We start from the raw sequence: 21,104 nt of genomic DNA on the forward strand, positions 1-21,104 counted from the left end.
AACTCTCCCTCATCTTTAAATGAATCCTTCTCCTTTGACTTTTGCATGTATTCAGTCATACAATTCAACAAGCATTTATTGCACAGTGATATTCAATTTGCCACTTGCTAAAAGTCTGAACCTTGGCAGCTCAATGTGATCAGAAAAAAAGTATGACTGCTATGACTAGTCTCACTTTCAATTCATGGTCGTTAACCTTGAGCTACCGTACAATCCACTACCTTTCTCAAGTTCAGTCACATTCTTCCTCTCCTAGATGACCACTTTTTACTTCTCTTCTCTTCTGAAACTTCCCACAACTCCTCGTTCATTCTTTTCTCAGTTGACAAGTTTGCTTCCTATTTCACCGAAAAATAGAAGCAATCAGATATGAACTTCTGGCTGGGCATGGTAGCTCATGCCTATAATCTCAGCACTTTGGGAGGCCAAGGCAAGAGGACTGCAGGTTAGGAATTTGAGACCAGCCTAGGCAACATGGTGAGACTCCCAATGTACTAAAAATTTTAAAAATTACCCAGACATGTTGGCAAACAACTGTAGTCCCAGCTACTTGGGAGGTTGAGATGCAAGGATCACTTAAACCTGGGAGGCTGAGGCTGCAGTGAGCCATGATCACCCCACTGCACTCCAGTCCAGGCAACAGAGCAAGACCCTGTCTTGAAAGAAGAGGGGACGAGAGGAGAGGAAAAGAGAGGAGAGGAGAGAGGAGAGGAGAGGAGAGGGGAGGGGAGGGGAGGGGAGGGGAGGGGAGGGGAGGGGAGAGGAGGGGAGGGGAGGGGAGAGGAGAGGAGAGGAGAGGAGAGGAGAGGAGAGGAGAGGAGATGGGAGGGCTGGGGAAGGGAGGGGAGGGGAGGGGAGAAAAGAAAGGAAGATCAGGTGAGGAGTAGGCCAAGGAGTGTTTTTTGAACTTACTGTTTTCTCTTTCCCAACAAGATTGTCATTTCTTTTAAAAAGTAGTTATCCTGAGGCCTATATTCATAGAATTCTGAAGGTGACTTATCTCCTCTGATCTAGGGAGGTAAGCAGGGTTGAGCCTGGTAGTATTTGGACGGGAGACCACCTGGGAATACCAGGTGTGAAAGAAAGAAAAGAGGAAAGAAAGAGAGAAAGAGAGAGAGAGGAAGGAAGGAGAGAGAGGAAGGAAGGAAGGAGAAAGAGAGAGGAAGGAAGGGAGGAAGGAAGGAAGAAAGGAAGGAGAGAGGGAAGGAAGGGAGAGGAAGGAAGGAGAAAGAAGGAGGGAGGGAAGAAGGAAGAAAAAGAGAAAGGAAAGAAGGAGAAAGAGAGAGGGAGGGAGGGAAGAAGGAAGGAAGGAAGAAAAAGAGAGAGGAAGGAAGGAAAAAAATGAAAGAGTGAAAATGAACGAGAGAAGAAGAAACCACAGTTGCTGCTATGTCCACCAGCCTCTCTGCATGTCCTGGCCTCAGCCCTGCTGGGCTCTGGTACTGACACATCCTTTCTTCCTTCCTAATTTCCTAATTGACTAGGCCAGCTGAGCAGGGCTTTTCTGTGCCGAGGAGGTAAATCTCGGGATATCTAGACTGAGGGGTGGAAGGAGCCTTCCAGGGCACACATGAGACATGGCAGGGCTAGGCTGCCAGTTTTATTTTCATTTAGAGACACGATCTTGCTCTGTCACCCAGGCTGGAGTGCAGTGGCATGATTATAGCTCACTGCAGCCTTGACCTCCTGGGTCTCCAGCAATCCTTCCATTTCAGCCTCTTGAGTAGCTGGGACTGCAGCTGCACACTACCACAGCTGGTCCATTTATTTTTATTTTTTGTAGTGACAAGGTCTTACGATTTTGCACAGACTGATCTTAAACTCTTGACCCCAAGTGATCCTACTGCCGTGGCCTCCAAAAGCATTGGGATTATAGGAGTGAGCCACTGTGCTGGACTTAGTCTGTCAGCTTTGAAACTTTAGATATGAACTCAGAGGGACTTGATTTCAGAGGCATCTGCCATGTAGCCCAGCAGAGCCCATCCTGAGGAAATGACAGTACAGTCAGGAGCTGGCTTCAAAGCCGCCCTCACTCCACACCTTCCAGCAGCGCAGGTGCCGCCATCACAGGGCTCCCACTCTCAACTCCGCAGCCTCAGCCCCCTCAATGCTGAGGAGCAGAGCTGGTCTCCTGCCCTGACAGCTGCCATGCACAGCAAACCTATCTTGTTCCCACAGGTTGCACAACTGGGATAAATGAGCCGGGATGAAGAAACCACTGGCGTCCAGGAACTTGTCTTAGACAAGTTTTGTAGGGGAAATGACCTGCAGGGACTTTCCCCAGGGACCACGTCCAGCTTTTCTTCCCTCCCAAGAGCCCAACAGGGAAGGCTCAGCATAAATAGCAGCCACCTCTCCCTGGCAGACAGGGACCTGCAGCTCAGCTCCAGCATAGATCAGGTGAGGAGCATGCCAAGGAGTGATTTTAAAACTTCCTCTGTTTTCTCTTTCCCAACAAGATTGTCATTTCCTTTAAAAAACAGTTATCCTGGGGCCTACAGCCATACCATTCTGAGGGTGCCTTATCTCCTCTGATCTAGGGAGGTAAGCAGGGTCAGCCTGGTAGTACTTGGATGGGAGACCACCTGGGAATACCAGGTGCTAAAAGCTTTAAGAATAAAAAATTGTGATCTTACTTTGTGTTTATCCCATGTTGAGTTCTGTGCTGGGCAGAGGGAACACGCTGTAAATGCGTTGTGGGGAATTACAGGCTACTTGAGGGAGTGACAGTCTGGTCGTAACTCCCGCCTTCCTCCATCAATGCCACGTTGGCATCCTCTTACACAGTCAGGCTTTAGGGCTGATGGGTTCAGAACCAAGGGCTTCTGGCTCTGAGTGAGGTCCTGCTGCAAGGTTTCCTAGATGAGTCACTAAGATTCTAATAAGATCCAGTGGAAATAACCAGGCTCTCGTTGGAATATCAGTCCCAAGGAAAGCTGTGCCACTCTTGTGGGCGACGGCCTGACTTCTCCTTTCATTTCAGCACCATGAAGCTTCTCACGGGCCTGGTTTTCTGCTCCTTGGTCCTGGGTGTCAGCAGCCAACGCTGGTTTTCCTTCCTTGGTGAGGCTTATGATGGTAAGGCTTCAGAAGGTATGCAGGATTTCTGAAGAGAAGCATCATCCTGGACCTGATCAAATGGGGGAAATGATGCTTTCGGAAGGCTGCTTTTGAACCACAGAGTTGCTAGTGTCTGTGTTGCTAAGGCCTGTCATGAACTAGGGTTTGCTGGATTGCCCGTCTCAGGTCTTTCAGAGGTGCTGGGAATATCTTCTTTCCCCGTAGTGCAGCTTCTCGGTGTGTTCAGTGGATGGATCACGTTTCAGAAGCCGCTGCAAGGTGTATCAAAAACACATCTCCTGAGCCGTAAGGGACGGGAGATCCAGTAACAACGCACATGGGGTATTTTTGTGCTTTGTTAAGGTTTGAGCCGCTGCCTTAGGTTGTGGTACCCAATGTGCAGGATGTGCCGGGTGTCTGGGGAGCTGCTCAACAGCTTAGAGAGTCAGTTACTCAGAGAAAGAACAATCATCCTTTCCAGGAGCAGCTGAGCTGTTTGTTTTGAGTAGAAGATGCAAAATAAGGCCTGCAATTGGTATAAAATGTCCCTCAGCATAAATCTCATAAGAGTATGACTAAGGCTGCTGACCCTTCTGTCTTCTTTCTCCTTCCTCCTTTGATTTCCTAGTTGGATAATGTACAGGGCTCTTTAGCCTCGATCTGTCAGAGGCTCCCTTCCTGGTTTGTTCCATTTCCATTCCTTCTCCAGCCTTCTTGACAGGAGATGGGAACTGACGTGCATCAAACTCCCACAAGGATCAGAGCATTTTCTCATTGAATTTCAGAATGACTCTGTGAGGCAGGCATCTTCCCCTCTTTGAAGGTGAGAAAGCTGAGGCTTAGAGCAGCTGAGACCGATGCCCAGGGACTTACTGCCAGTCAGCAGGTGGCAGAGCAGAGGTTTGAGCCCAGCTGTGCTTGAGGTCAGAGCTCTTGCCAGGTAGACGCATCACTGACCAGCTCCTAGAGCTTGATGGTTATGAATCTCAGGCACGCCTTGGCATCACCTGAACTACCCATGCCTGCAACTCCCCAACAGAGTCTGCAGAAACTGGCCTGGGGTGTGGCCTGGGCATTGGGACTTTCAGTTTCTCTCTGGGTGATTAGCGAGTGCAGCCAAGGCTCACACCTGTAATTTCAGCACTTTGGGAGGCCAAGGTGGATGAATCACTTGAGGTCATGAGTTTCTGAGCAGCCTGGCCAACATGGTGAAACCCTGTCTCTACCAAAAACAGTAAAATGTAGCCAGGCGTGGTGGCAGGCACCTGTAATCCCAGCTACTCGGGAGGCTGAAGCAGGAGAATCACTTGAACCTGGGAAGCAGAGGTTGTAGTGAGTTAGATCGCGCCAGTGTGCTCCAGCCTGGGTGACAGAGCGAGACTCCGTCTAAAAAAAACAAAAAAAGAAAGTGCAGCCAAGGCTGAGCACCACTGCTCTATTGCTTCCTCAAGCAACCCACAGCATTAGTACAGACTACTGAGAAAGTGTTTAGGGACTTTTATGCTCCTAGCAGTCACTGGGACTTAGGTCACAATGAGATGTATTCCATTTGCGAGAATATATATTTTAGTAGTCAGGGCGGAGGTGCTCTGTGTCTGCCACCTTTCTCAGCATCAGTAGTTCATGTCACCACCTCATTCCTATACACTCCTGGATCTTATCATAGACAGCTTCATTCTATAGCAGTGGCTCTTCACCAGGGGACCTGGAGAAGCCAACTAGGATAAAGGAATGTGCTTCTCAACCCACGGTATCCAAGGCTGCTATGATCGCAGGCTGAAAGCTTGAAGTCAGTGGAAGATTTGTCCTTCTTTCATTCCCCTCTAAGGTGTTGTTGGAGTCTTCATGTTCTCCTGATGTCCCTTCTGCCTTTCCTTTCCTTTCCAGGGGCTCGGGACATGTGGAGAGCCTACTCTGACATGAAAGAAGCCAATTACAAAAATTCTGACAAATACTTCCATGCTAGGGGGAACTATGATGCTGCCCAACGGGGACCTGGGGGTGCCTGGGCCGCAGAAGTGATCAGGTAACTGGAGCTCCTGGGACGCCAGGGCTGGGTGAGCAGAGCTTGCCTGCCTTGGACAATCAGGAGGGAGGCGAGCTCCTTGTAGAGAAGTTAGAGGCTGCAGACCCTCCTCCTCTTGCCCTCTCTCTGCCTCTGTGCTCAGTGTGAGGGTCTGAGTGATGGTAGGAGCAAGTGATTCCTCACCCTCTCCCTCTGGGTGCTGTTCATCTAGCCTAGGGGTGCCCAGCCTGGCTGAGTGGGGCAGTGTCCAGGCAGGGTCAGTGTTTTCACCCCTCCTTCCTTGGCCTTTCTGGGCTCCTCTCAGAGACCTCCCCTGGAACGGGGAGAATGGGAGGGTGGGCTGTTGCTCACTGGCCTGGTGATTAATCTCCCTCTTGCCTGCCTGGACTACAGCAATGCCAGAGAGGGTATCCAGAAACTCCTGGGCCATGGTGCGGAGGACACGCTGGCTGATCAGGCTGCCAATGAATGGGGCAGGAGTGGCAAAGACCCCAATCACTTCCGACCTGCTGGCCTGCCTGAGAAGTACTGAGCTTCCTCTTCAGTCTGCTTTCAGGAGACCTGGCTATGAGGCCCTCAGGGCAGGGACACAAAGTTAGTGAGGTCTGTGTCCACAGAAGTTGAGATATGGCATACAATAGGCATCTAATAAATGCTTAAGAGGTTGAATTTGTTGAAACAGTGTGTTCTTTTGATGCGTACTGCCTGTTTGGTACAAAGGGGAAATCAATGCACGCCCACGTGAAGGGTGAGCCTAGGTAGGCCTATGTGTTTGGATGTGAGGAGACATTCTTAGCAGTCACAGTGCAGACACCTGCATCAACCCCTCCACAAGTCAGACCTCCTTTTTTCCAGACCCTTGTGGATACATTATTGCTATTTCCAGTCCCTTCCTTGTCCAGGCTTCTCATCTCCTGTCAATTATTTCCTGTTGCCTTCTCTGTCCCCCAGTTCTTCGTTCCTCAGTGATCTCTGTTTCTGGAGGCAGGGGACATAGACAATTGAATCATGAAATCCTGCCTCAGCGACTGCCACCCCAATCTTCCTTTCATTTCTCAGCAACACCTACAAATTCAGGCATTAATGAATTTCTACCCATTCTGTCTAAAAAATACCTCCAATGCAGTTCTCTTCCACTCTATTTTCATTGCCTTATTTCAAGTCTAAATACGTAATGTGACTCCTTTTATGAATGTTTTCTGAGTTTCTGGACCTTAACTAGATCAAAATTATGGAAGTCGTGGCAGTGAAGAGAGAGCCAGATAGAGAAGAACTGTTTTATCAGTCAGGGTCCCTTTGGAAGACAGAAACCAGGCAGTAATTTGAAAAGGGAAATTTTAATATAAAGAATTATTAACTGATAGCAGCATTAACTTCTAAGAGTACAGAATATGAGAAGCTATAAATTTGAGATTGGGCCCCTCACAAGACTGACATTGGATGGCAGATAATTTACTGGGTCCTTCAAGCCAAAACTAACAAACAAGAGATCCATTGAGGTATTAATGAAACTTGGCAGGAACCTGCCCAGGGTGTAACTTAACTCTGGGAATGCAGCTAGGGTTCCTGCGACAAAGTTGGGAAACTGTCTGCTTGAGGGCAGGAGAGAGGATGCTATCACACCCCCTGGAAAGCCAGCTGTGAAAGTGGCAGTGCTCTGGACTGAATTATATCTTGCCAAAGTGTGTGTCTTGAAACTCCAACTCACAGCATGGCTGTACTGTTTTGTTACAGCAACCCAAGCTGATTAAGGTAAGTGGGCTGCTGGTGAACATCATGGACGTCCTACTGAGGTGCCACAGAAATTGTCAGGAAACTGCCTTGGCCTTGGGATGCCACTCAGATCTCTGGGGTGAGTGCCACTGGGTGTCCTGTACAGGAGCTGAAAGGAAGCAAAGCACATACGATCAGGAAAAGATGTCTTCGTCTCCTGCTTGGCCCTCTAACACCCTCTGTGTGTGAAGATTAACATCATCCCCAACTGGCAAAGGAGAAATGCTTACAGGGTCCAGCTCCAACATCACAATTAGGGCAAAGGGGTGGGTGTGGAGCTCAAAATAAAGAAACTGTTAACTGGCATACCCCTTTTCTCTGAAAAAGGAATTGAGGAGGACTCCTAACGTGAGAAGATTAGTTATAAAATTATATTTACAGAGGAAAGACAAATTTATTTGTCAAGGATGAAGAAAATGTATAGATATAAAGTAGAACTATTTACAACAGAACTTTCTCATACAGTTCCCATCAAAAGACACTAATGGAAGTGTAGGTATAGGAGGTACAGGAGGTTTGAGTCTGAGTCTCAAAGATGTCGCAATGCCAAAACAAGGCAAAGGCAAGATAAATAAGATGAAGGTGAGAGAGGTGGAAGATTGGCTCATGGGAGCATACTCGATCCACTGCTGAGATTAGTGTTCAGTCTAGTAAGGTCTGAATTGACCCCAAGTTGTAAAAAGAGACTGTAATGCTATTATTAGGATGCTTACAATCAGATTTCTGTCACAAGTACTGAAGTTGTAGATTTTGGGGGGCAGGAGATGGAGAAAAGGAGGATGAGAGAAAGAATGGCTTTCAAAGGCAAATAAAGCAAGCTTTCAAAGTCTTTGCAGATATACAAAACTTTGCAATCAACATATTATTACTAGAAATAATTCACTGAAGCAAGATTCGGATACAGAAGTTCATTCATCAGTCTGTAAAGGACCAAATCACTCCCCTTCTTGAAATCTATACTTTGAAAAAAATTTAATTCAATATAGTCCATAGGTTAAAAATGTTTTAAATCAAAATTTATATCCAAGGAAAAAAGTGCTTTGTTTACCCAGAAATCTATAATTTGTAAAGCCACACCTAATCCCTATGCTCTGACACACCCAAATACCTTTTATTAATTACTTGGTTTTCCTCAGTAAGAATTAATATGCTTCTCTCTGTTAGAAAAGTTTGAGAAAGGGAAATTGAATTGCTCTATGTTATAGTTGTGTTTTGTTTTGCTTCGTTATTTGAGACAGGGTCTCCCTCTTTTGTCCAGGCTGAAGTGCCATGGCGGGATCCTGGCTCACTGCAACCTCGACCTCTCGGGGCTCAAGAGATCCTTCCACTTCAGCCTCTTGAATAATGGGGACTGCAGGTGTGTGCCATGACACTTGGCTAATTTTTGTATTTTTTGTAGAGACGGGGTTTTGCCGTGTCGCCCAGGCTGGTCTTGAACTCCCGGGCTCAAGTAATCTGCCTGCCTTGGCCTCCCAAAGTGCTGAGATTACAGGCATGAGTCACTGAGCCCAACCCACTGATATATATATATATATATATGTGTGTGTATGTGTATATATATAAATTTGAGGGTGCCCAGATTCACATTGTTTCTGGGGTCATCTGTGAGGGTGTTTCCAGAAGAGATTAACATTTGAATTGGACCCAATAAAGTAGATTGCTATTCTCAGTGCAGTTGGGCATCACTCAATCTGTTGAAGGCTTGCATAGAACAAAATAGAGGAAGGATGGATTTACCTCCCTTTTCCCCTGCCTCGCTGCTTGAGTTGGACATCTCCTCTCATCTTCTCTTGCCCTCAAACTGGATTTACATGATCAGTTCCTCTGGTTCTGAGGCCTTTGAACTCAGACTGAATTACACTTTCCTGAGTTTCTAGCTTGCAGATGGCAGATTGTGGGACTTCTCAGCCCTCATGATCTTGTGAGCCAATTCCTTACAATACATACATACATACATACACAAATAAATCATTTGTCCTGTGTCTCTCAAAAACCCTGACTAATAGGGTACTGAATTTTTTCAATCTTATCTCCTATGACTTTAATTCATGTACCTCATGCTACACGCAAATTGAGCTGCTTGTTATTTTTAAACATGTCATTGAATTAGGAATTATTTCAGACATTCAGAAATGTGCTTCCATGTGTTCATTCAGCGTTTATTGTTATTTAAAATATTTGTTTGTTTATTTATATATTTATTTATTTATTTATAGATTTAGGGGGTACAAGTACAGATTTGCTACACTGATAGATTGCGTAGTGGTGAAATCTGGGTTCTTAGTGTAACCATCACACGAGTAGTGTTTACTGTACCTGTTAGGTAATTTCTCAACCCTCCACCCCCTTCCACCCTCCATCTTTCTGAGTCTCTAGTGTCTATTATTCCACTCTCTATGTCCATGTGTACACATTATTTAGCTCCTATTTATAAGTGAGAAAACGGGATATTTGGATATTTGACTTTCTGGGTTATTTCACTTAAGATAATGGCCGCTAGTTCTATCTATGTTGCAGCAAAAGGCATGATTTCATTCTTTTTAATGGCTGAATAGTATTCTATGGTGTATATATGTGTATACACACATACACACACACCCCATCATCCGTTGATAGACACTTACATTAATTCCATATATTTACTACTGTGAATAATAGTATTGTGATAAATACACGCATTCAGGTGTATTTTTTATACCTTTGGGTAGGTACTCAGTAATGGGATTGCTGGGTCAAATGGTAGCTCTGTTTTTAGTTCTCTGGGAAATCTCCATACTGCTTTCCACAGAGGCTATACTAACTGACATTCCCAAGAACAGTGTATAAGCATATGCTGGAAGAGGCTATTCTCTTATCTGCCTTATGGGTGCATCACATCAAAGAGAAAACAATTGCCTTCCACCTGCTCCATGAAATCTCATTATATCAGAGAAGATGACTGAGGAATTCAACCACGACTGGATGGACTTTTTCAAAAGATGACACCTGCTTCTTGGGCTCATTCAAATTTCAAGAGAACCATTTACAAGTTAATTTCTATCCCTCAGGTCCACTCATTCTTCCTAACAATCATTCATGACTTCAAAGAAATTCCCCATCTTCTACATTCCCCATCTTCTCCTCCCCTGTGAAGAATGGTATATAATCACTTGTACCCCACTGGGTTATTGGGAAATCACTCTCCTGTGATTTTGTCCCCATGCATGTTAAAATAAATGTATATGACTTTTTCTCCTATTAATCTGCCCTTGTCAGTTTATTTTCAGCTGAACTCCGGAGAGTGAAGGAAGAAGCTTTTTTTCTTCATTCCTACATAACCCAGGCATTGATCCAGGCAATGAAGATTCAGTGTAAACAACCACCACTAACAAGACCATGGCCTTTGGAACCTGCGCTAAGAGGCATGGATGAGCTCCCTCAGCATGTGGATGGAGACTGAAGACAGGTCTGAAGGCTCAGTGTAGGTGTCTCCATTCTCTAAGAAGTTTGGAGGAGAAGCTGGATACAGCAAAACAGATTGAGAAGCAGCAGCTGTTGGGAAGGGAGGAAAACTAGGAAAGCATGGTGTCCAGAGTCCCTGATGGAGATATTGACTAGTAGTATCAGATTCTGCCCGGCAGTTGAGGAGTTCACCTTTGGCTTAAGCAACATGGAGTCACTGACTATCTCGTGAAGGTGGTTGCAGGGGAAGGTCTGGAGAACTAAATGGAGCAGTGATAAGAGAGAATGGGAGGTGGTATGATAGGACTCCTGGACACCCCAGACATCAATCAAAACACCATAGACAAGAAGGTGTGGATATAAAAACTAGCAGTTAGAAGAAATAATAGAAAAGGAACTGCAACTACTTTGGAAAAAAAAGTAATAAGCGCAATTAATACACTGAATAAAGCCTCAATAAGTACAACAGTGTAGTACTGACTTATATATAGAAAAAACGTGATCAGTGGAGCCAAATTCTCAGAATTAGATATAAGTGCATATGAGAATTTTGTATATGATAAAGGTTGTATGTTAACGTAGTAAGTAAAAGATGGACTATTCAACAAATGGGATTGGTACAACTGGGTGACCACCTAAAATAACATAATGTTGAAAACATACTGTATATACTGTGGTAGGACAAATTCCAAATATGCTAAATATTTATAAACAAATAAGGAAAATAATAATAATAATATTAACATTATCTGGTGAATCCATGGAAAATTCTTTTATAACTCAAAGTAGGGTAAGCTGCAACAACATGGATGGAACTGGAGGTCATTATGCTAAGTGAAATCATTCAGAAACAGAAAGACAAACATCATATGTTCTCATTTATTTGTGGGATCTAAAAATCAAAACAATTGAATTCATGGAGATGGAGAATAGAAGGATGGTTACCAGAGGCTGGGAAGGGTAGTGGGGAAGGGGAAGTGAGGGGAGGTGAGGATGGTTAATGGGTACAAAAAAATACTTAGTATGAATAAGACCTAGTATTTGACAGCACAACAGGGGGGACTATAGTCAATAATAATTTAGTTGTACATTGTAAAATAATCAAAGGAGTATAATTGGATTGTTTGTAACATAAAGGATAAATGCTTGAGGGGATGGATACCCAATTTTCTATGATGTGTAATCCCAGCACTTTGGGAGACTGAGGTGGGCAGATCACTAGAGGTAAGTGGGTCGAGACTAGCCCGGCCAACATGGCGAAACCCTGTGTCTATTAAAAATAGAAAAGTTAGCTGGGTGTGGTGGCGTGTGCCTATAATCCTAGCTACTCAGGAGGCTGAGGCAGGGGAAATCGCTTGAACCCCGGAGGTGGAGGTTGCAGTGAGCTGAGACCACACCACTGCACTCCAGCCTGGGAGACTGAGTGAATCTCTGTCTCAAACAAACAAACAAACAAATATTTATAAAATCTGATACTTTTTCATCATGGAGTTTCTTATGTAGGAATTTATCTTAGAGATATATTTGTACATGTACAAGAGACATATGTCCAAGGTTAATACATTCATCATTATTTGCAATATCAAAAGGTTAATAGCTGTCAAACAGCCATTTATATTGTATAAATTATGGTCCATCCATACAATGGAATACTGTGTAGCTGTAAAAAAAAAAAAAAAACAAAACAAAAAACAAAACAAAAAAAACAAAAAAAGCAAACCTGATATGGAAAGACTTCCAATAAACAGTAAGCTTAAATGAAAGTACAGAATAATACATACTTGTATGAAAAAAGAGATTTTATGCCTCGAAGACCTTCACCCTTGATCTTCTGGTGTTATTCATGTCCTTGTATTCTCCCAGAATCATTACCTCCTCCCACTGGTACAGTCAAGTCTTGCTTGTTCTGTCCTTACATTCTTTAGAGCGAAGTCACAAGAGACAAGCAAACATCTCCTTTGCTAATAATGTTGATCACTTCCTACAACGCAATATCTATGTGCAATTTTTTGGGAAGACCTCCTACCAAACAGGTAAGAATGGAAAGACACAAAGAGAAGAAAGTGGAGAAAGACCTCTGTCTTCCCACACTGGATTTTGCGAATACAACTCTTCTGTGATACAGGAAACTAAAAAGAGGGAAAAGTGGCAATTAAGAAAAACTGCCAGAAAATAAATACCTTGATGACCCAATTTGGAAAACTGCTTCTGGATAAGGACACTATTACCCAATATGCTAATTTTTAAAATACCCAAAGAATTGGGCAAAAAGGACTTTGGCAAGGCAGGTTGTTGGATTTAAAACCGTTCTCCCATTAATGCCAAAGCCAGCAGAGATACCAACTATAGCTCCATGGCCAGAAGGTACCAGCAGCTTTGCTTTTACTGAAATTTCAACTGAGAAAGGTCCACAGGTGAGGTTTCTTCCAAGGAGTAATTTCTCTTATTTGACTCTTTTGAGATCCTTTTCTCACATAATTGGCAAATTTCAATTGGAGAGAAACTGTGTTTTCTACCTCATTATAAGGTCAGTGCTGAGGAGAGTAGGAACTCAGGAAATGCTTCTTGATTGACTTTAGTCTGCTTTATCGGGCGACAAATTGACCACAGACCAAATAACACGCTGGAATTCTCTTATTCTTTCTAGGGATCTGGGCTGAGAATTAAGGGTTTATACTTCTTCTTAAAACCCATTTCAATCTTTCATGCAGTTGTGATTCTAATACAAACAAATGGAAACAGGGAATTAGTCTTTCAAATTCAGTCCTTTGGCTGGTGCAGTGGCTCATGCCTGTAATCCTTTGGGAGGCTGAGGTGGGAAGATTGTTTGAGGCCAGGAGTTCGAGACTAGCCTGGGCCAAACATAGTAAGACCTTGTCTCTACCAAAAAAAAAAAAAAAAAAAAAAAAAAGAAATTTAGCTGAGTGTGATGGTGCACGTTTGTAGTCCTTGCTACTCAGGAGGCTGAGGTGGGAGGATCACTTGAGTCCAGAAGGTCGGGGCTGCAGTGAGCCTTAATCGTATCAGTGCACTTTAGCCTGGGCAACAGAAAAAAAAAAAAAAAGAAAGAAAGGGAAGAAAGAAAGAAAGAAAGGAAAGAAGGAAGGAAGGAAGGAAGGAAGGAAGGAAGGAAGGAAGGAAGGAAGGAAGGAAGGAGAAAGAAAGAGAAAGAAAGGAAAAGTAAGAAAAAAAGAAAAAAAGGAAAGAAAGAAGTTCAGTCCTCAAAACATAGATCTGTGTTTTATTTACGATTCTCTGCCCCTCTCTTTCTTTCTCTTCAGCACAATGAGGCTTTTCACAGGCATTGTTTTCTGCTCCTTGGTCATGGGAGTCACCAGTGAAAACTGGTATTCGTTTTTCAAGGAGGCCGTCCAAGGTAAGAACTCTGGAGGATGGAGGGCACATACCCAGCATTCATTCTGAGCAGGGGCCACATACTCACTGGATATGAGTGCTCCTTAGAGAAGCCACACCGAGGTCAGAGCAGGAGTGTGGTTTTCTGTATCTGTTTCTTCTTCTAGGCTGGTCTAATTTATCACCCTCCCTTGGGGTTTCCAGACGAGAGTTAAAGGTGCTTTGGGTCTAGCCTGTACTGTTGGTGTAGAGTGCAGAAGGATAAAGACTTCCATGGGGTGATCTCCCACTGTGGAAATTTACAGATGGCAGATTTCTCAGGGCATGATGTTTATTTAGCTCATCCACCTCTGGGAACATACTGAGTTCACAACTGTACTCCAGGATTGAGACATGCCTAGGAGAGAGTGGAATAATAGTGCTTGCACAGAGAAATCCCATCCTGTTCCCAAGCAAATAGCCAATGCTTGGGATGCAGAGCTTATGAAAATTAAGCCCTAACTCCTACCCATAAATTAAAAGAGCAAATTTCTACTGATTAGCCACAGGAGGGCTGAGATACGGCTGGGAAACTGACTTCTGCCATTCTGGAGGGGAAATGAATCTTACTGACTAGTTGTTAAAATGGGAAAACTTTGTTGTCAGGTTTTGCAACACTTTGAACTTCATGTGTTGTTATTAATTTTGTAGTTGAATTTTTTGTAATTTTTCAATTGAAATTTTACAAATTTTCATTTTTTCTGCATTTTGTGCTTTTAAAAATGACATTCTCTAAATAGTTTTTAAAAAGTTTTAATAGTATGTGCTAAGTTTTTCTGCACATAGTATAAAATATCTTTTTCCTTAAGTCATTGTGTTTCAGAATTTGTTGTATGGTTCACCAGCATTTAAATCGGCTGGGTGTGTTTGTTTAAAAAGTGCATTCCTGAGCCTCTTTCTCATAGTTACTGAGTCAGAATCTTAGAAGTGAATTGGGACTAGGAATAGCATTTGAAAAACTCCCCAGGTTACTTTCAGCACAATACCAATGAGAACAACTGTCTTGGGTTTTTCTGCCACCCAGTGACAGAATCTGTCAGGTGCTTGGAGAAAACTCTTGCTAGTCAATCTGGAAAACATAGAATGAACATAAAACATGCATCAGAGAAAGGACAGTCATTATGCCGTGCCAGAGATAAACTATTTGACAAAATTACAGACACAAAATAATACATGAAGTTAATGAGAAATATCCCTTAGAACACAGAACATAAGTAACAATTAAAACTATTTATCACAGCTTTTCTTTTTTCCAAGTGAGTTGGTTTAAAGAACTCGGTAACACGTAAACCACGGCAGAACCCAAAAATATTTATTGATTGAACAACACAGGCACTGATAGACAATTTCTATAGCTCTTCCTGGCTTAGAACTGTTTCAAACATCTATTTTTCCACTAATCTTTTAAAAAACTTTAAAATGATATATAACTTACATATAGTACACTGTATAGCTTGATGAGCTTTTTACACATACAAACATCCATATTACACCATCAGATCAAGATGTCAAACATTTCACGCACCTCGGAAGGGTCTCTCATGCCCTCTTCCAGTTAACAACCCTCACGAAAGGTAACTCCTATTCTTACCTCTATCATTATTGATTAGTGTCCCTGTCTTTGATCTTTGAATAAAAGAAATTGTACAGAATATGTCTTTTGTATCTGGCTTTGTTTAACTCAACATTATGACATATTAATATACATGACAACATTTGTCATGTGTATTAATGTTTTGTTCTTTTTCATTGCTGCATAGTATTCCATTGTATACTGATATCACAATTTATTTATCTATCCTATGTTATTGGATAATTAGGCTTTTTAAAGTTTTGGGCTATTATGGATAAACCTGCAATAAACATTGGTGTACATGTCCTTTGGTTTACATAAGCCCTCATTTCTGTTGTGGGTATACACTTACGAATGGAAGTGTAGAGTCATAAGGTAGAGTCATGTCAATTTAACTTTTGTAGATACCAGCAGTTTCCCAAAATTGTACCAATTTACACTTCCATGAACAATTATGAGAGCTGGGCATGATGGCTCACACTCGTAATCCCAGCACTTTGGGAGGCTAAGGCAGGAGGATCACTTGAGGCCAGGAGTTTGAGACCAGCCTCAGCAACAAAGTGAGACCCCATCTCTACCAAAGGAAAAAAAAAAATTAGCTGGGTGTGTTATCAGGTGCCTGTAGCCCCAGCTACTCAGGAGGCTGAGATGGGGGGATCAGTTGAGCCCAGGAGGTCGAGCCTGCAGAAAGCCATGATCACACCACTGTACTCCAGCCTGGGTCCCAAAGGGAGATCCTGACTGAACAAAACAAAAACAAAATCCAAAACAATTATGAGAGTTCCAGTTGTTCCACATTTTTGCCCACAGTTTATATTGTCAGTTTAAAAAATTTTTGTCATTCTGTTGGGTGTATAGTGGTATCTTATTGTCACCACTGCCCTTCACTAATAGGAACAGGAATCCAACTTGCATCAAGTATTCCAATATGCTAGGCATTTTATGTATGTTACCTCATTTTATCTTCTCATTTAGGCTACCAGGGAGGTAGGTATGATTTCCCCCAATTGAAGAATGTGGAAACTGAAACTTAATTGTCGGGGCAGAGAGTTAAACATTTACATTCATGCCCTTCATGATAAGTCTGATTGTCCAGGTCCTACGAAGCTCTCTCAGGTGATTCCACCTCATCACGTACTGCCCATTCCTTCGGCTTTCCTGTGCCATTTATGCCCATAACAGTCAAATTTATTCAAGTCCTAGTTGTCCTCACTCAGCTGGTAAGGATGTATTTTTCTTATGGGCTATGGTAGATGTGCAGCCCCCTCCATGTCCCTTGTAATGTCCCTGGATCTTACATCTGCAGTACTATTCTCCATTGTGACATTCCTCACATGAGCGTTCCCTCTTTGTACACAGCACACACAGACCCATGTAAGATGTAGCCCAGGGCATTGACGGCTGCCAACCAATTCAATTCAATGTAATCCACGGAAAAGCACCTTCCTTACAGTTACTCAGGAAAGCTGTTCACAGGAAGTAATGTTTATCTATATGTATGATTTCAAAGGATTATTTTGTCAAGGGTTAAAATCTGGAAATCAGTGGAAAATGATCATTTCTACATTTCTCCAGTATGGCACTAGGTTCATTTTTGTCATTTCTTTTTTTTCTTTCCAGGGGTTGGGGACTTGGGCAAAGCCTATTGGAATGTGTTGACATCCAGACACCAAAATTCAAACAGATATTTCTATGCTCAGGGAAACTATGATGCTGCCCAAAGAGGACCTGGGGGTGTCTGGGCTGCTAAACTCATCAGGTAACACAGATTCCTGGGGACTCCAGTGACAGGCCAGCAGTGCCTATCTGTCTTGAGAGTCAGGAGAACCTGTGGCTCTTTCTCCTCCTCCACATACTCCTGGGGTCTGGGTGGCTGGCAGAGCCAGAGCAAGGCTGGTGAGGACATGTCTCCTTTCACCCACAAAGGGAAAGTAAGAACCGAGGAGAGGTCTGGAAAGCACACTGTTGCAGGGGCCGGGTTCAGGGGCTCACACCTGTAGCTCCAAGTCTTTGGGAGGACAAGGTGGGAGGATCTCTTGGGCCCAGGGATTTAAGAGCAGCCTGGGCAACATAGCAAGACCCTTATCTCTACAGAAAATAAAAGAAATTAGCCAGGCATGGTAGCATGCTCCTGTAGTCCCAGCTACTCAGGAGGCTGAAGTGGGAGATCCCTTGAACCCAGGAAGTCGAGGCTGCAGTGACCCATGATCGAGCCACTGCGCTCCAGCCTGGGCAACAGAATGAGACCCTGTCTCCAAAATAAATAAATAAATAAATAAATAAATAATAATAAAGGGAAAGCACTCTGTTGCAGAGTGCAGAAAGTACCAGCGGACTTAGGCCTTTGCCCAAGAAGATTGATAGCTTTCTTACCCTTTCCGTGAGTTTTCCAGCCTCCTCTCAATCTTTCCTTGGGTGGGAGAAGAGGAGGGAGTTAGCAGGTGGAGCTGTCTCAGGTGAGTCAAGAGATTAATCTCCTGTCTCCTTTCTTTGGGTTGCAGCAGTACCAGGGTCTATCTTCAGGGATTTTTAGACTATTATTTGTTTGGAAACAGCAACACTGTATTGGAGGACTCGAAGTCCAATGAGAAAGCTGAGGAATGGGGCCGGAGTGGCAAAGACCCTGATCGCTTCAGACCTGACGGCATGCCTAAGAACTACTGAGCTTCCTGCTCCTCTGCTCTCAGGGGACTGGGCTGTGAGCCACACACTTCTCCCCCCAGACAGGGACACAGGTTCGCTGAGCTTTGTGTCCCCAGGAACTGGTATAGGGCATCTAGGGGTGTTCAATAAATGTGTGTCAAATTGAATTTGTTGATGGAAACTGGGAACATTGAGGCAGACTTTGTGGGAAGAATGGTCATCTGAGGCCATATGGAAGATAAACAGCACCGTGGTAGATGAGCCTGTGACTGGGGGGCCCAAGGACTCCCAGCTGGCCTATAACTATGCAGGCTCCTCACATGACCCAAGCCAAGCTTCTCTGGTCATTTTCGGCCCCAGCTTCCCCTCCTGAGTAAGCCTAAGCAGGTAAAGCACTGACCATCATCCTAGGCTTCTGAGTGGCTGGAGTTATGGCTCTGGCACAGCCCTGGGAAGCCTTCTATCAGTCTCCTTTGTAACTCAGATGGGACTTCTACCTCCAAATCCCCACTTCTTCTTCGGGGCCTCACAGGTTATTTTGTTGCAGTTTCCAGTCGTCTCTGTATACAGACTTTATACTGCCCAATTCATTGCATCCTGTCCATGCTCTGCCTCTAGGCCTTGTCCCCTAGTGACCTCTTTCCATATTGAGAAGGTACATTGTGGGCTGAGTGCGGTGGTTCACGCCTGTAATCCCAGCACTTTGGGAGGCTGAGGCAGGAGGATTGCTTGAGCCCAGGAGTTCAAGACCAGCCTAGGCGACACAGTGAAACCTCATCTTTATTAAAAACCAAAAAAAAAATTAGCCAGGCATGGTGGCATGTGCCTGTATTCCCAGCTACTTGGGAGACTGAGGCTAGAGTACTACTTGAGCCCAGGAGGTCAAGGCTGCAGTGAGCTATGATCACTCCATTGTACTCCAGCCTGTATGACAGAGTGAGACCATGTCTCAATAAAAAGAAGGTACCTTGCTTAGAGAAGCCTAATCCTAGGAGTTCTATCCTAGAAACTGCTCTTTTGGACTCTGGTTTATTTATTTATTTATTTATTTTTTTTTTTGAGACAGAGTCTTTCTCTCTTGCCCAGGCTGGAGTGCAGTGGCACGATCTCAGCTCACTGCAAACTCTGCCTCCTGGGTTTAAGCAATTATCACACCTCAGCCTCCAGAGCAGCTGGGGCCACAGATGCGCACCACCATGCCCGGCTAATTTTTGTATTTTTAGTAGAGACCAGGTTTTGCCATGTTGGCCAGGCTGGTGTTGAACTCCTGGCCTCATGTGATCTGCTGCCTTGGCCTCCCAAAGTGCTAGGATTACAGGCCTGAGCCCCTCTGCCTGGCCGACTCTGGTTTATCTCTTATCAACACCTGTGCTTCCTCTGACTCAATTTTTAATTTGTCCTGCTCATTTTACCTAAGGAATGACTCTCCTGTAGGTTTTCCTTATCTTTATTCTCATTGGTTTTTTTTTTTTTTTTTGAGACAGAGTCTCTTGTCAAGCAGGCTGGAGTGCAATGGTGCGATCTCAGCTCACTGCAACCTCCGCCTCCTGGGTTCAAGTGATTCTCTCACTTCACCCTCCCGAGCAGCTGGGATTACAGGCATGGGCCGCCACACCTGGCTTTTGTGTTTTTAGTAGAGATGGGGTTTCACCATGTTGGCCGGGCTGGTCTTGAACTCATGGCCTCAGCTGGCCAAAGTTCTGAGAATACAGGCCTGAGCCACTGCACCTGGCCAACATCGCATTGGCTTTTTGTTCAGATAAAATTCTACTTCCTGTCCTAAAGGAGAAGTGAGATATGTAGATAGACAACACAGTTTAGTAAGAGCCTCAACGGAAGCACACACTGGTGGCAGTCCGAATTTTGCTGGGGTATGGGAAGTCAGCAAATAGTAATTAGAAGAGCTGCCTTTTTAAATTGCCGTTGCAAGACTGTGCCCTATACTTTAAATGTCTGATTTAAGCTGCAGAGAGGGCTTTGATGTTCTCAGCTGGATAAACTGAGGTTTAGAGAGGTATGTGTTTAGGACCTTCTCCAAGGTCACACATGTAACAGTTGCAGAGCCAGGACAGCAGGCTGGTTTATCTGACTCCAGAACCTGTGATACACTGAACAGGGCCAAGAGGTTCAGCAGTGGAGACCCCTTTCTTCTTCTTGGATCTCCAGCACTTGGTTTAAATGGCCAGGCGAGCCCTTATGCTTGGGGAAATGCCTGACTTGTTGGAGAACAGGCACCATGTCTTGTTCATCATTGCATGCATAATGCCTAGCAGGGTCCAGGCACTCAGTAGTTGCTTTCTGAATTAGAGTATCACATTGAAAACCTATACTTCAACCCACATTACTCTTCACTCTTGCACATTGTCTTCTTAATAGGTCAAACTTTTTGAAAGTATTGGCCATCTACACACCATTCTTCACTTCTGATCATACATTAACCATTCCAGCCTGGTCTGTGTCCCCGCAACTTCAACAAAATAACTTGGTCACCACTGACCTCCATGCTGCCAAAAACAATGAACATCTTTCTCTTCTCATTTCAGTAGCCCTGTGAGCAACATTCAATGCTGTTGCCCTCCCCTTCCTTCCTGATATATTTGGTCTCTTGGCTTCATAATACTACTCTTTCCTTCATCAGCTCTAAGTAGCATAATATTATCCTCTACCTCAATTCTCCTTTATTTCCTTAGCTGGGCCTTTTTTATCTCCCCAAACTCTGTGTTCTTCAGACTTGGCTCTGGGCCCCCATTCTTTATTTCTCTATGCTCTCCTTCACAAATCTAAATAGTACTTATATGTGGATGGATTTTAAAATTATACCTCCACCCGCAAACCTCATTTCTGAGCTCCATGCTTGTACATCCAACTGGCTACTTGACATATCTACATAGCTGGCTTCCAGATATCTCAAACTTAACGTGTCCCAAAATGATCTTGAGTTTTCCCATCAGAACTCTTCACACTCCAGGCTTCTCCATTTCAGTTAATGACACGGCCATTCTCTCTGTTCCTCACACCAGATAGGGGAGTGTGTTGATGCTTCCCTTCACTTTAGCCCCACATCCAATCCGCTGGCCAGTCCTGTGATTCTACTTCCAAAGTTCATCTGTAATCCATTGACTTCCTCTCATTTACACCTTCACGCTCCTGGCTACATCATTTCTCATTGGGGTACTGCGGTAGCCATCTAACTAG

General features: G+C 44.0%; 2 protein-coding genes and 1 long non-coding RNA gene across 8 annotated transcripts; all 3 read left to right on the forward strand.

Annotated features, from left to right (window-relative positions):
- The first annotated feature begins 1,001 nt into the window (after positions 1 to 1,001).
- On the forward strand, positions 1,002 to 5,755 carry LOC104667643 (amyloid protein A). Of its 3 annotated transcripts, XM_030918832.1 has the most exons (5): positions 2,342 to 2,400; positions 2,484 to 2,544; positions 2,984 to 3,078; positions 4,948 to 5,086; positions 5,480 to 5,755. In XM_030918832.1, exons 3-5 carry the CDS (start codon positions 2,988 to 2,990, stop codon positions 5,616 to 5,618), a joined length of 369 nt encoding a protein of 122 aa, XP_030774692.1. In that variant the 5' UTR covers positions 2,342 to 2,400; positions 2,484 to 2,544; positions 2,984 to 2,987; the 3' UTR covers positions 5,619 to 5,755. The 3 variants fall into 3 exon arrangements, with proteins under 3 accessions (XP_030774694.1, XP_010368464.2, XP_030774692.1); XM_030918834.1 differs by lacking the exons at positions 2,342 to 2,400; positions 2,484 to 2,544 and adding an exon at positions 1,002 to 1,018; XM_010370162.2 differs by lacking the exon at positions 2,484 to 2,544 and having other exon boundaries at positions 2,307 to 2,400.
- A 2,418-nt stretch (positions 5,756 to 8,173) lies between these two features.
- Positions 8,174 to 11,048, forward strand: LOC115893663. Its single transcript, XR_004053726.1, has 2 exons — positions 8,174 to 8,216; positions 10,115 to 11,048. It is a non-coding gene; the product is annotated as an uncharacterized LOC115893663 (long non-coding RNA).
- Positions 11,049 to 12,308: 1,260 nt separating this feature from the next.
- Positions 12,309 to 18,076, forward strand: SAA4 (serum amyloid A4, constitutive). Of its 4 annotated transcripts, none has more exons than XM_010370159.2 (4): positions 12,309 to 12,333; positions 13,582 to 13,676; positions 16,887 to 17,025; positions 17,768 to 18,076. In XM_010370159.2, the coding sequence occupies exons 2-4, from the start codon at positions 13,586 to 13,588 to the stop codon at positions 17,928 to 17,930; spliced, it is 393 nt and encodes a 130-aa protein (XP_010368461.1). In that variant the 5' UTR covers positions 12,309 to 12,333; positions 13,582 to 13,585; the 3' UTR covers positions 17,931 to 18,076. The 4 variants fall into 4 exon arrangements, with proteins under 4 accessions (XP_010368461.1, XP_010368463.1, XP_010368460.1 ...); XM_010370161.2 differs by lacking the exon at positions 12,309 to 12,333 and adding an exon at positions 12,501 to 12,664 and having other exon boundaries at positions 17,822 to 18,076; XM_010370158.1 differs by lacking the exon at positions 12,309 to 12,333 and adding an exon at positions 12,531 to 12,714.
- The last annotated feature ends 3,028 nt before the right edge of the window (positions 18,077 to 21,104 follow it).

This window comes from Rhinopithecus roxellana, chromosome 15 (genome assembly GCF_007565055.1).
Source record: "Rhinopithecus roxellana isolate Shanxi Qingling chromosome 15, ASM756505v1, whole genome shotgun sequence".
Classification (NCBI taxonomy): domain Eukaryota; kingdom Metazoa; phylum Chordata; class Mammalia; order Primates; family Cercopithecidae; genus Rhinopithecus; species Rhinopithecus roxellana.

Excerpts from the sequence above, each read along its gene's own strand:
- SAA4 (XM_010370157.2), top strand. Across the intron at positions 13,677-16,886 it reads TTTCAAGGAGGCCGTCCAAG|GGGTTGGGGACTTGGGCAAA; the intron begins GTAAGAACTCTG and ends TTTTCTTTCCAG. Across the intron at positions 17,026-17,767 it reads TGGGCTGCTAAACTCATCAG|CAGTACCAGGGTCTATCTTC; the intron begins GTAACACAGATT and ends TTTGGGTTGCAG.
- LOC104667643 (XM_030918834.1), top strand. The coding sequence starts at position 2,988 with ATGAAGCTTCTCACGGGCCTGGTTTTCTGCTCCTTGGTCCTGGGTGTC. Across the intron at positions 3,079-4,947 it reads CCTTGGTGAGGCTTATGATG|GGGCTCGGGACATGTGGAGA; the intron begins GTAAGGCTTCAG and ends TTTCCTTTCCAG. Across the intron at positions 5,087-5,479 it reads TGGGCCGCAGAAGTGATCAG|CAATGCCAGAGAGGGTATCC; the intron begins GTAACTGGAGCT and ends CCTGGACTACAG.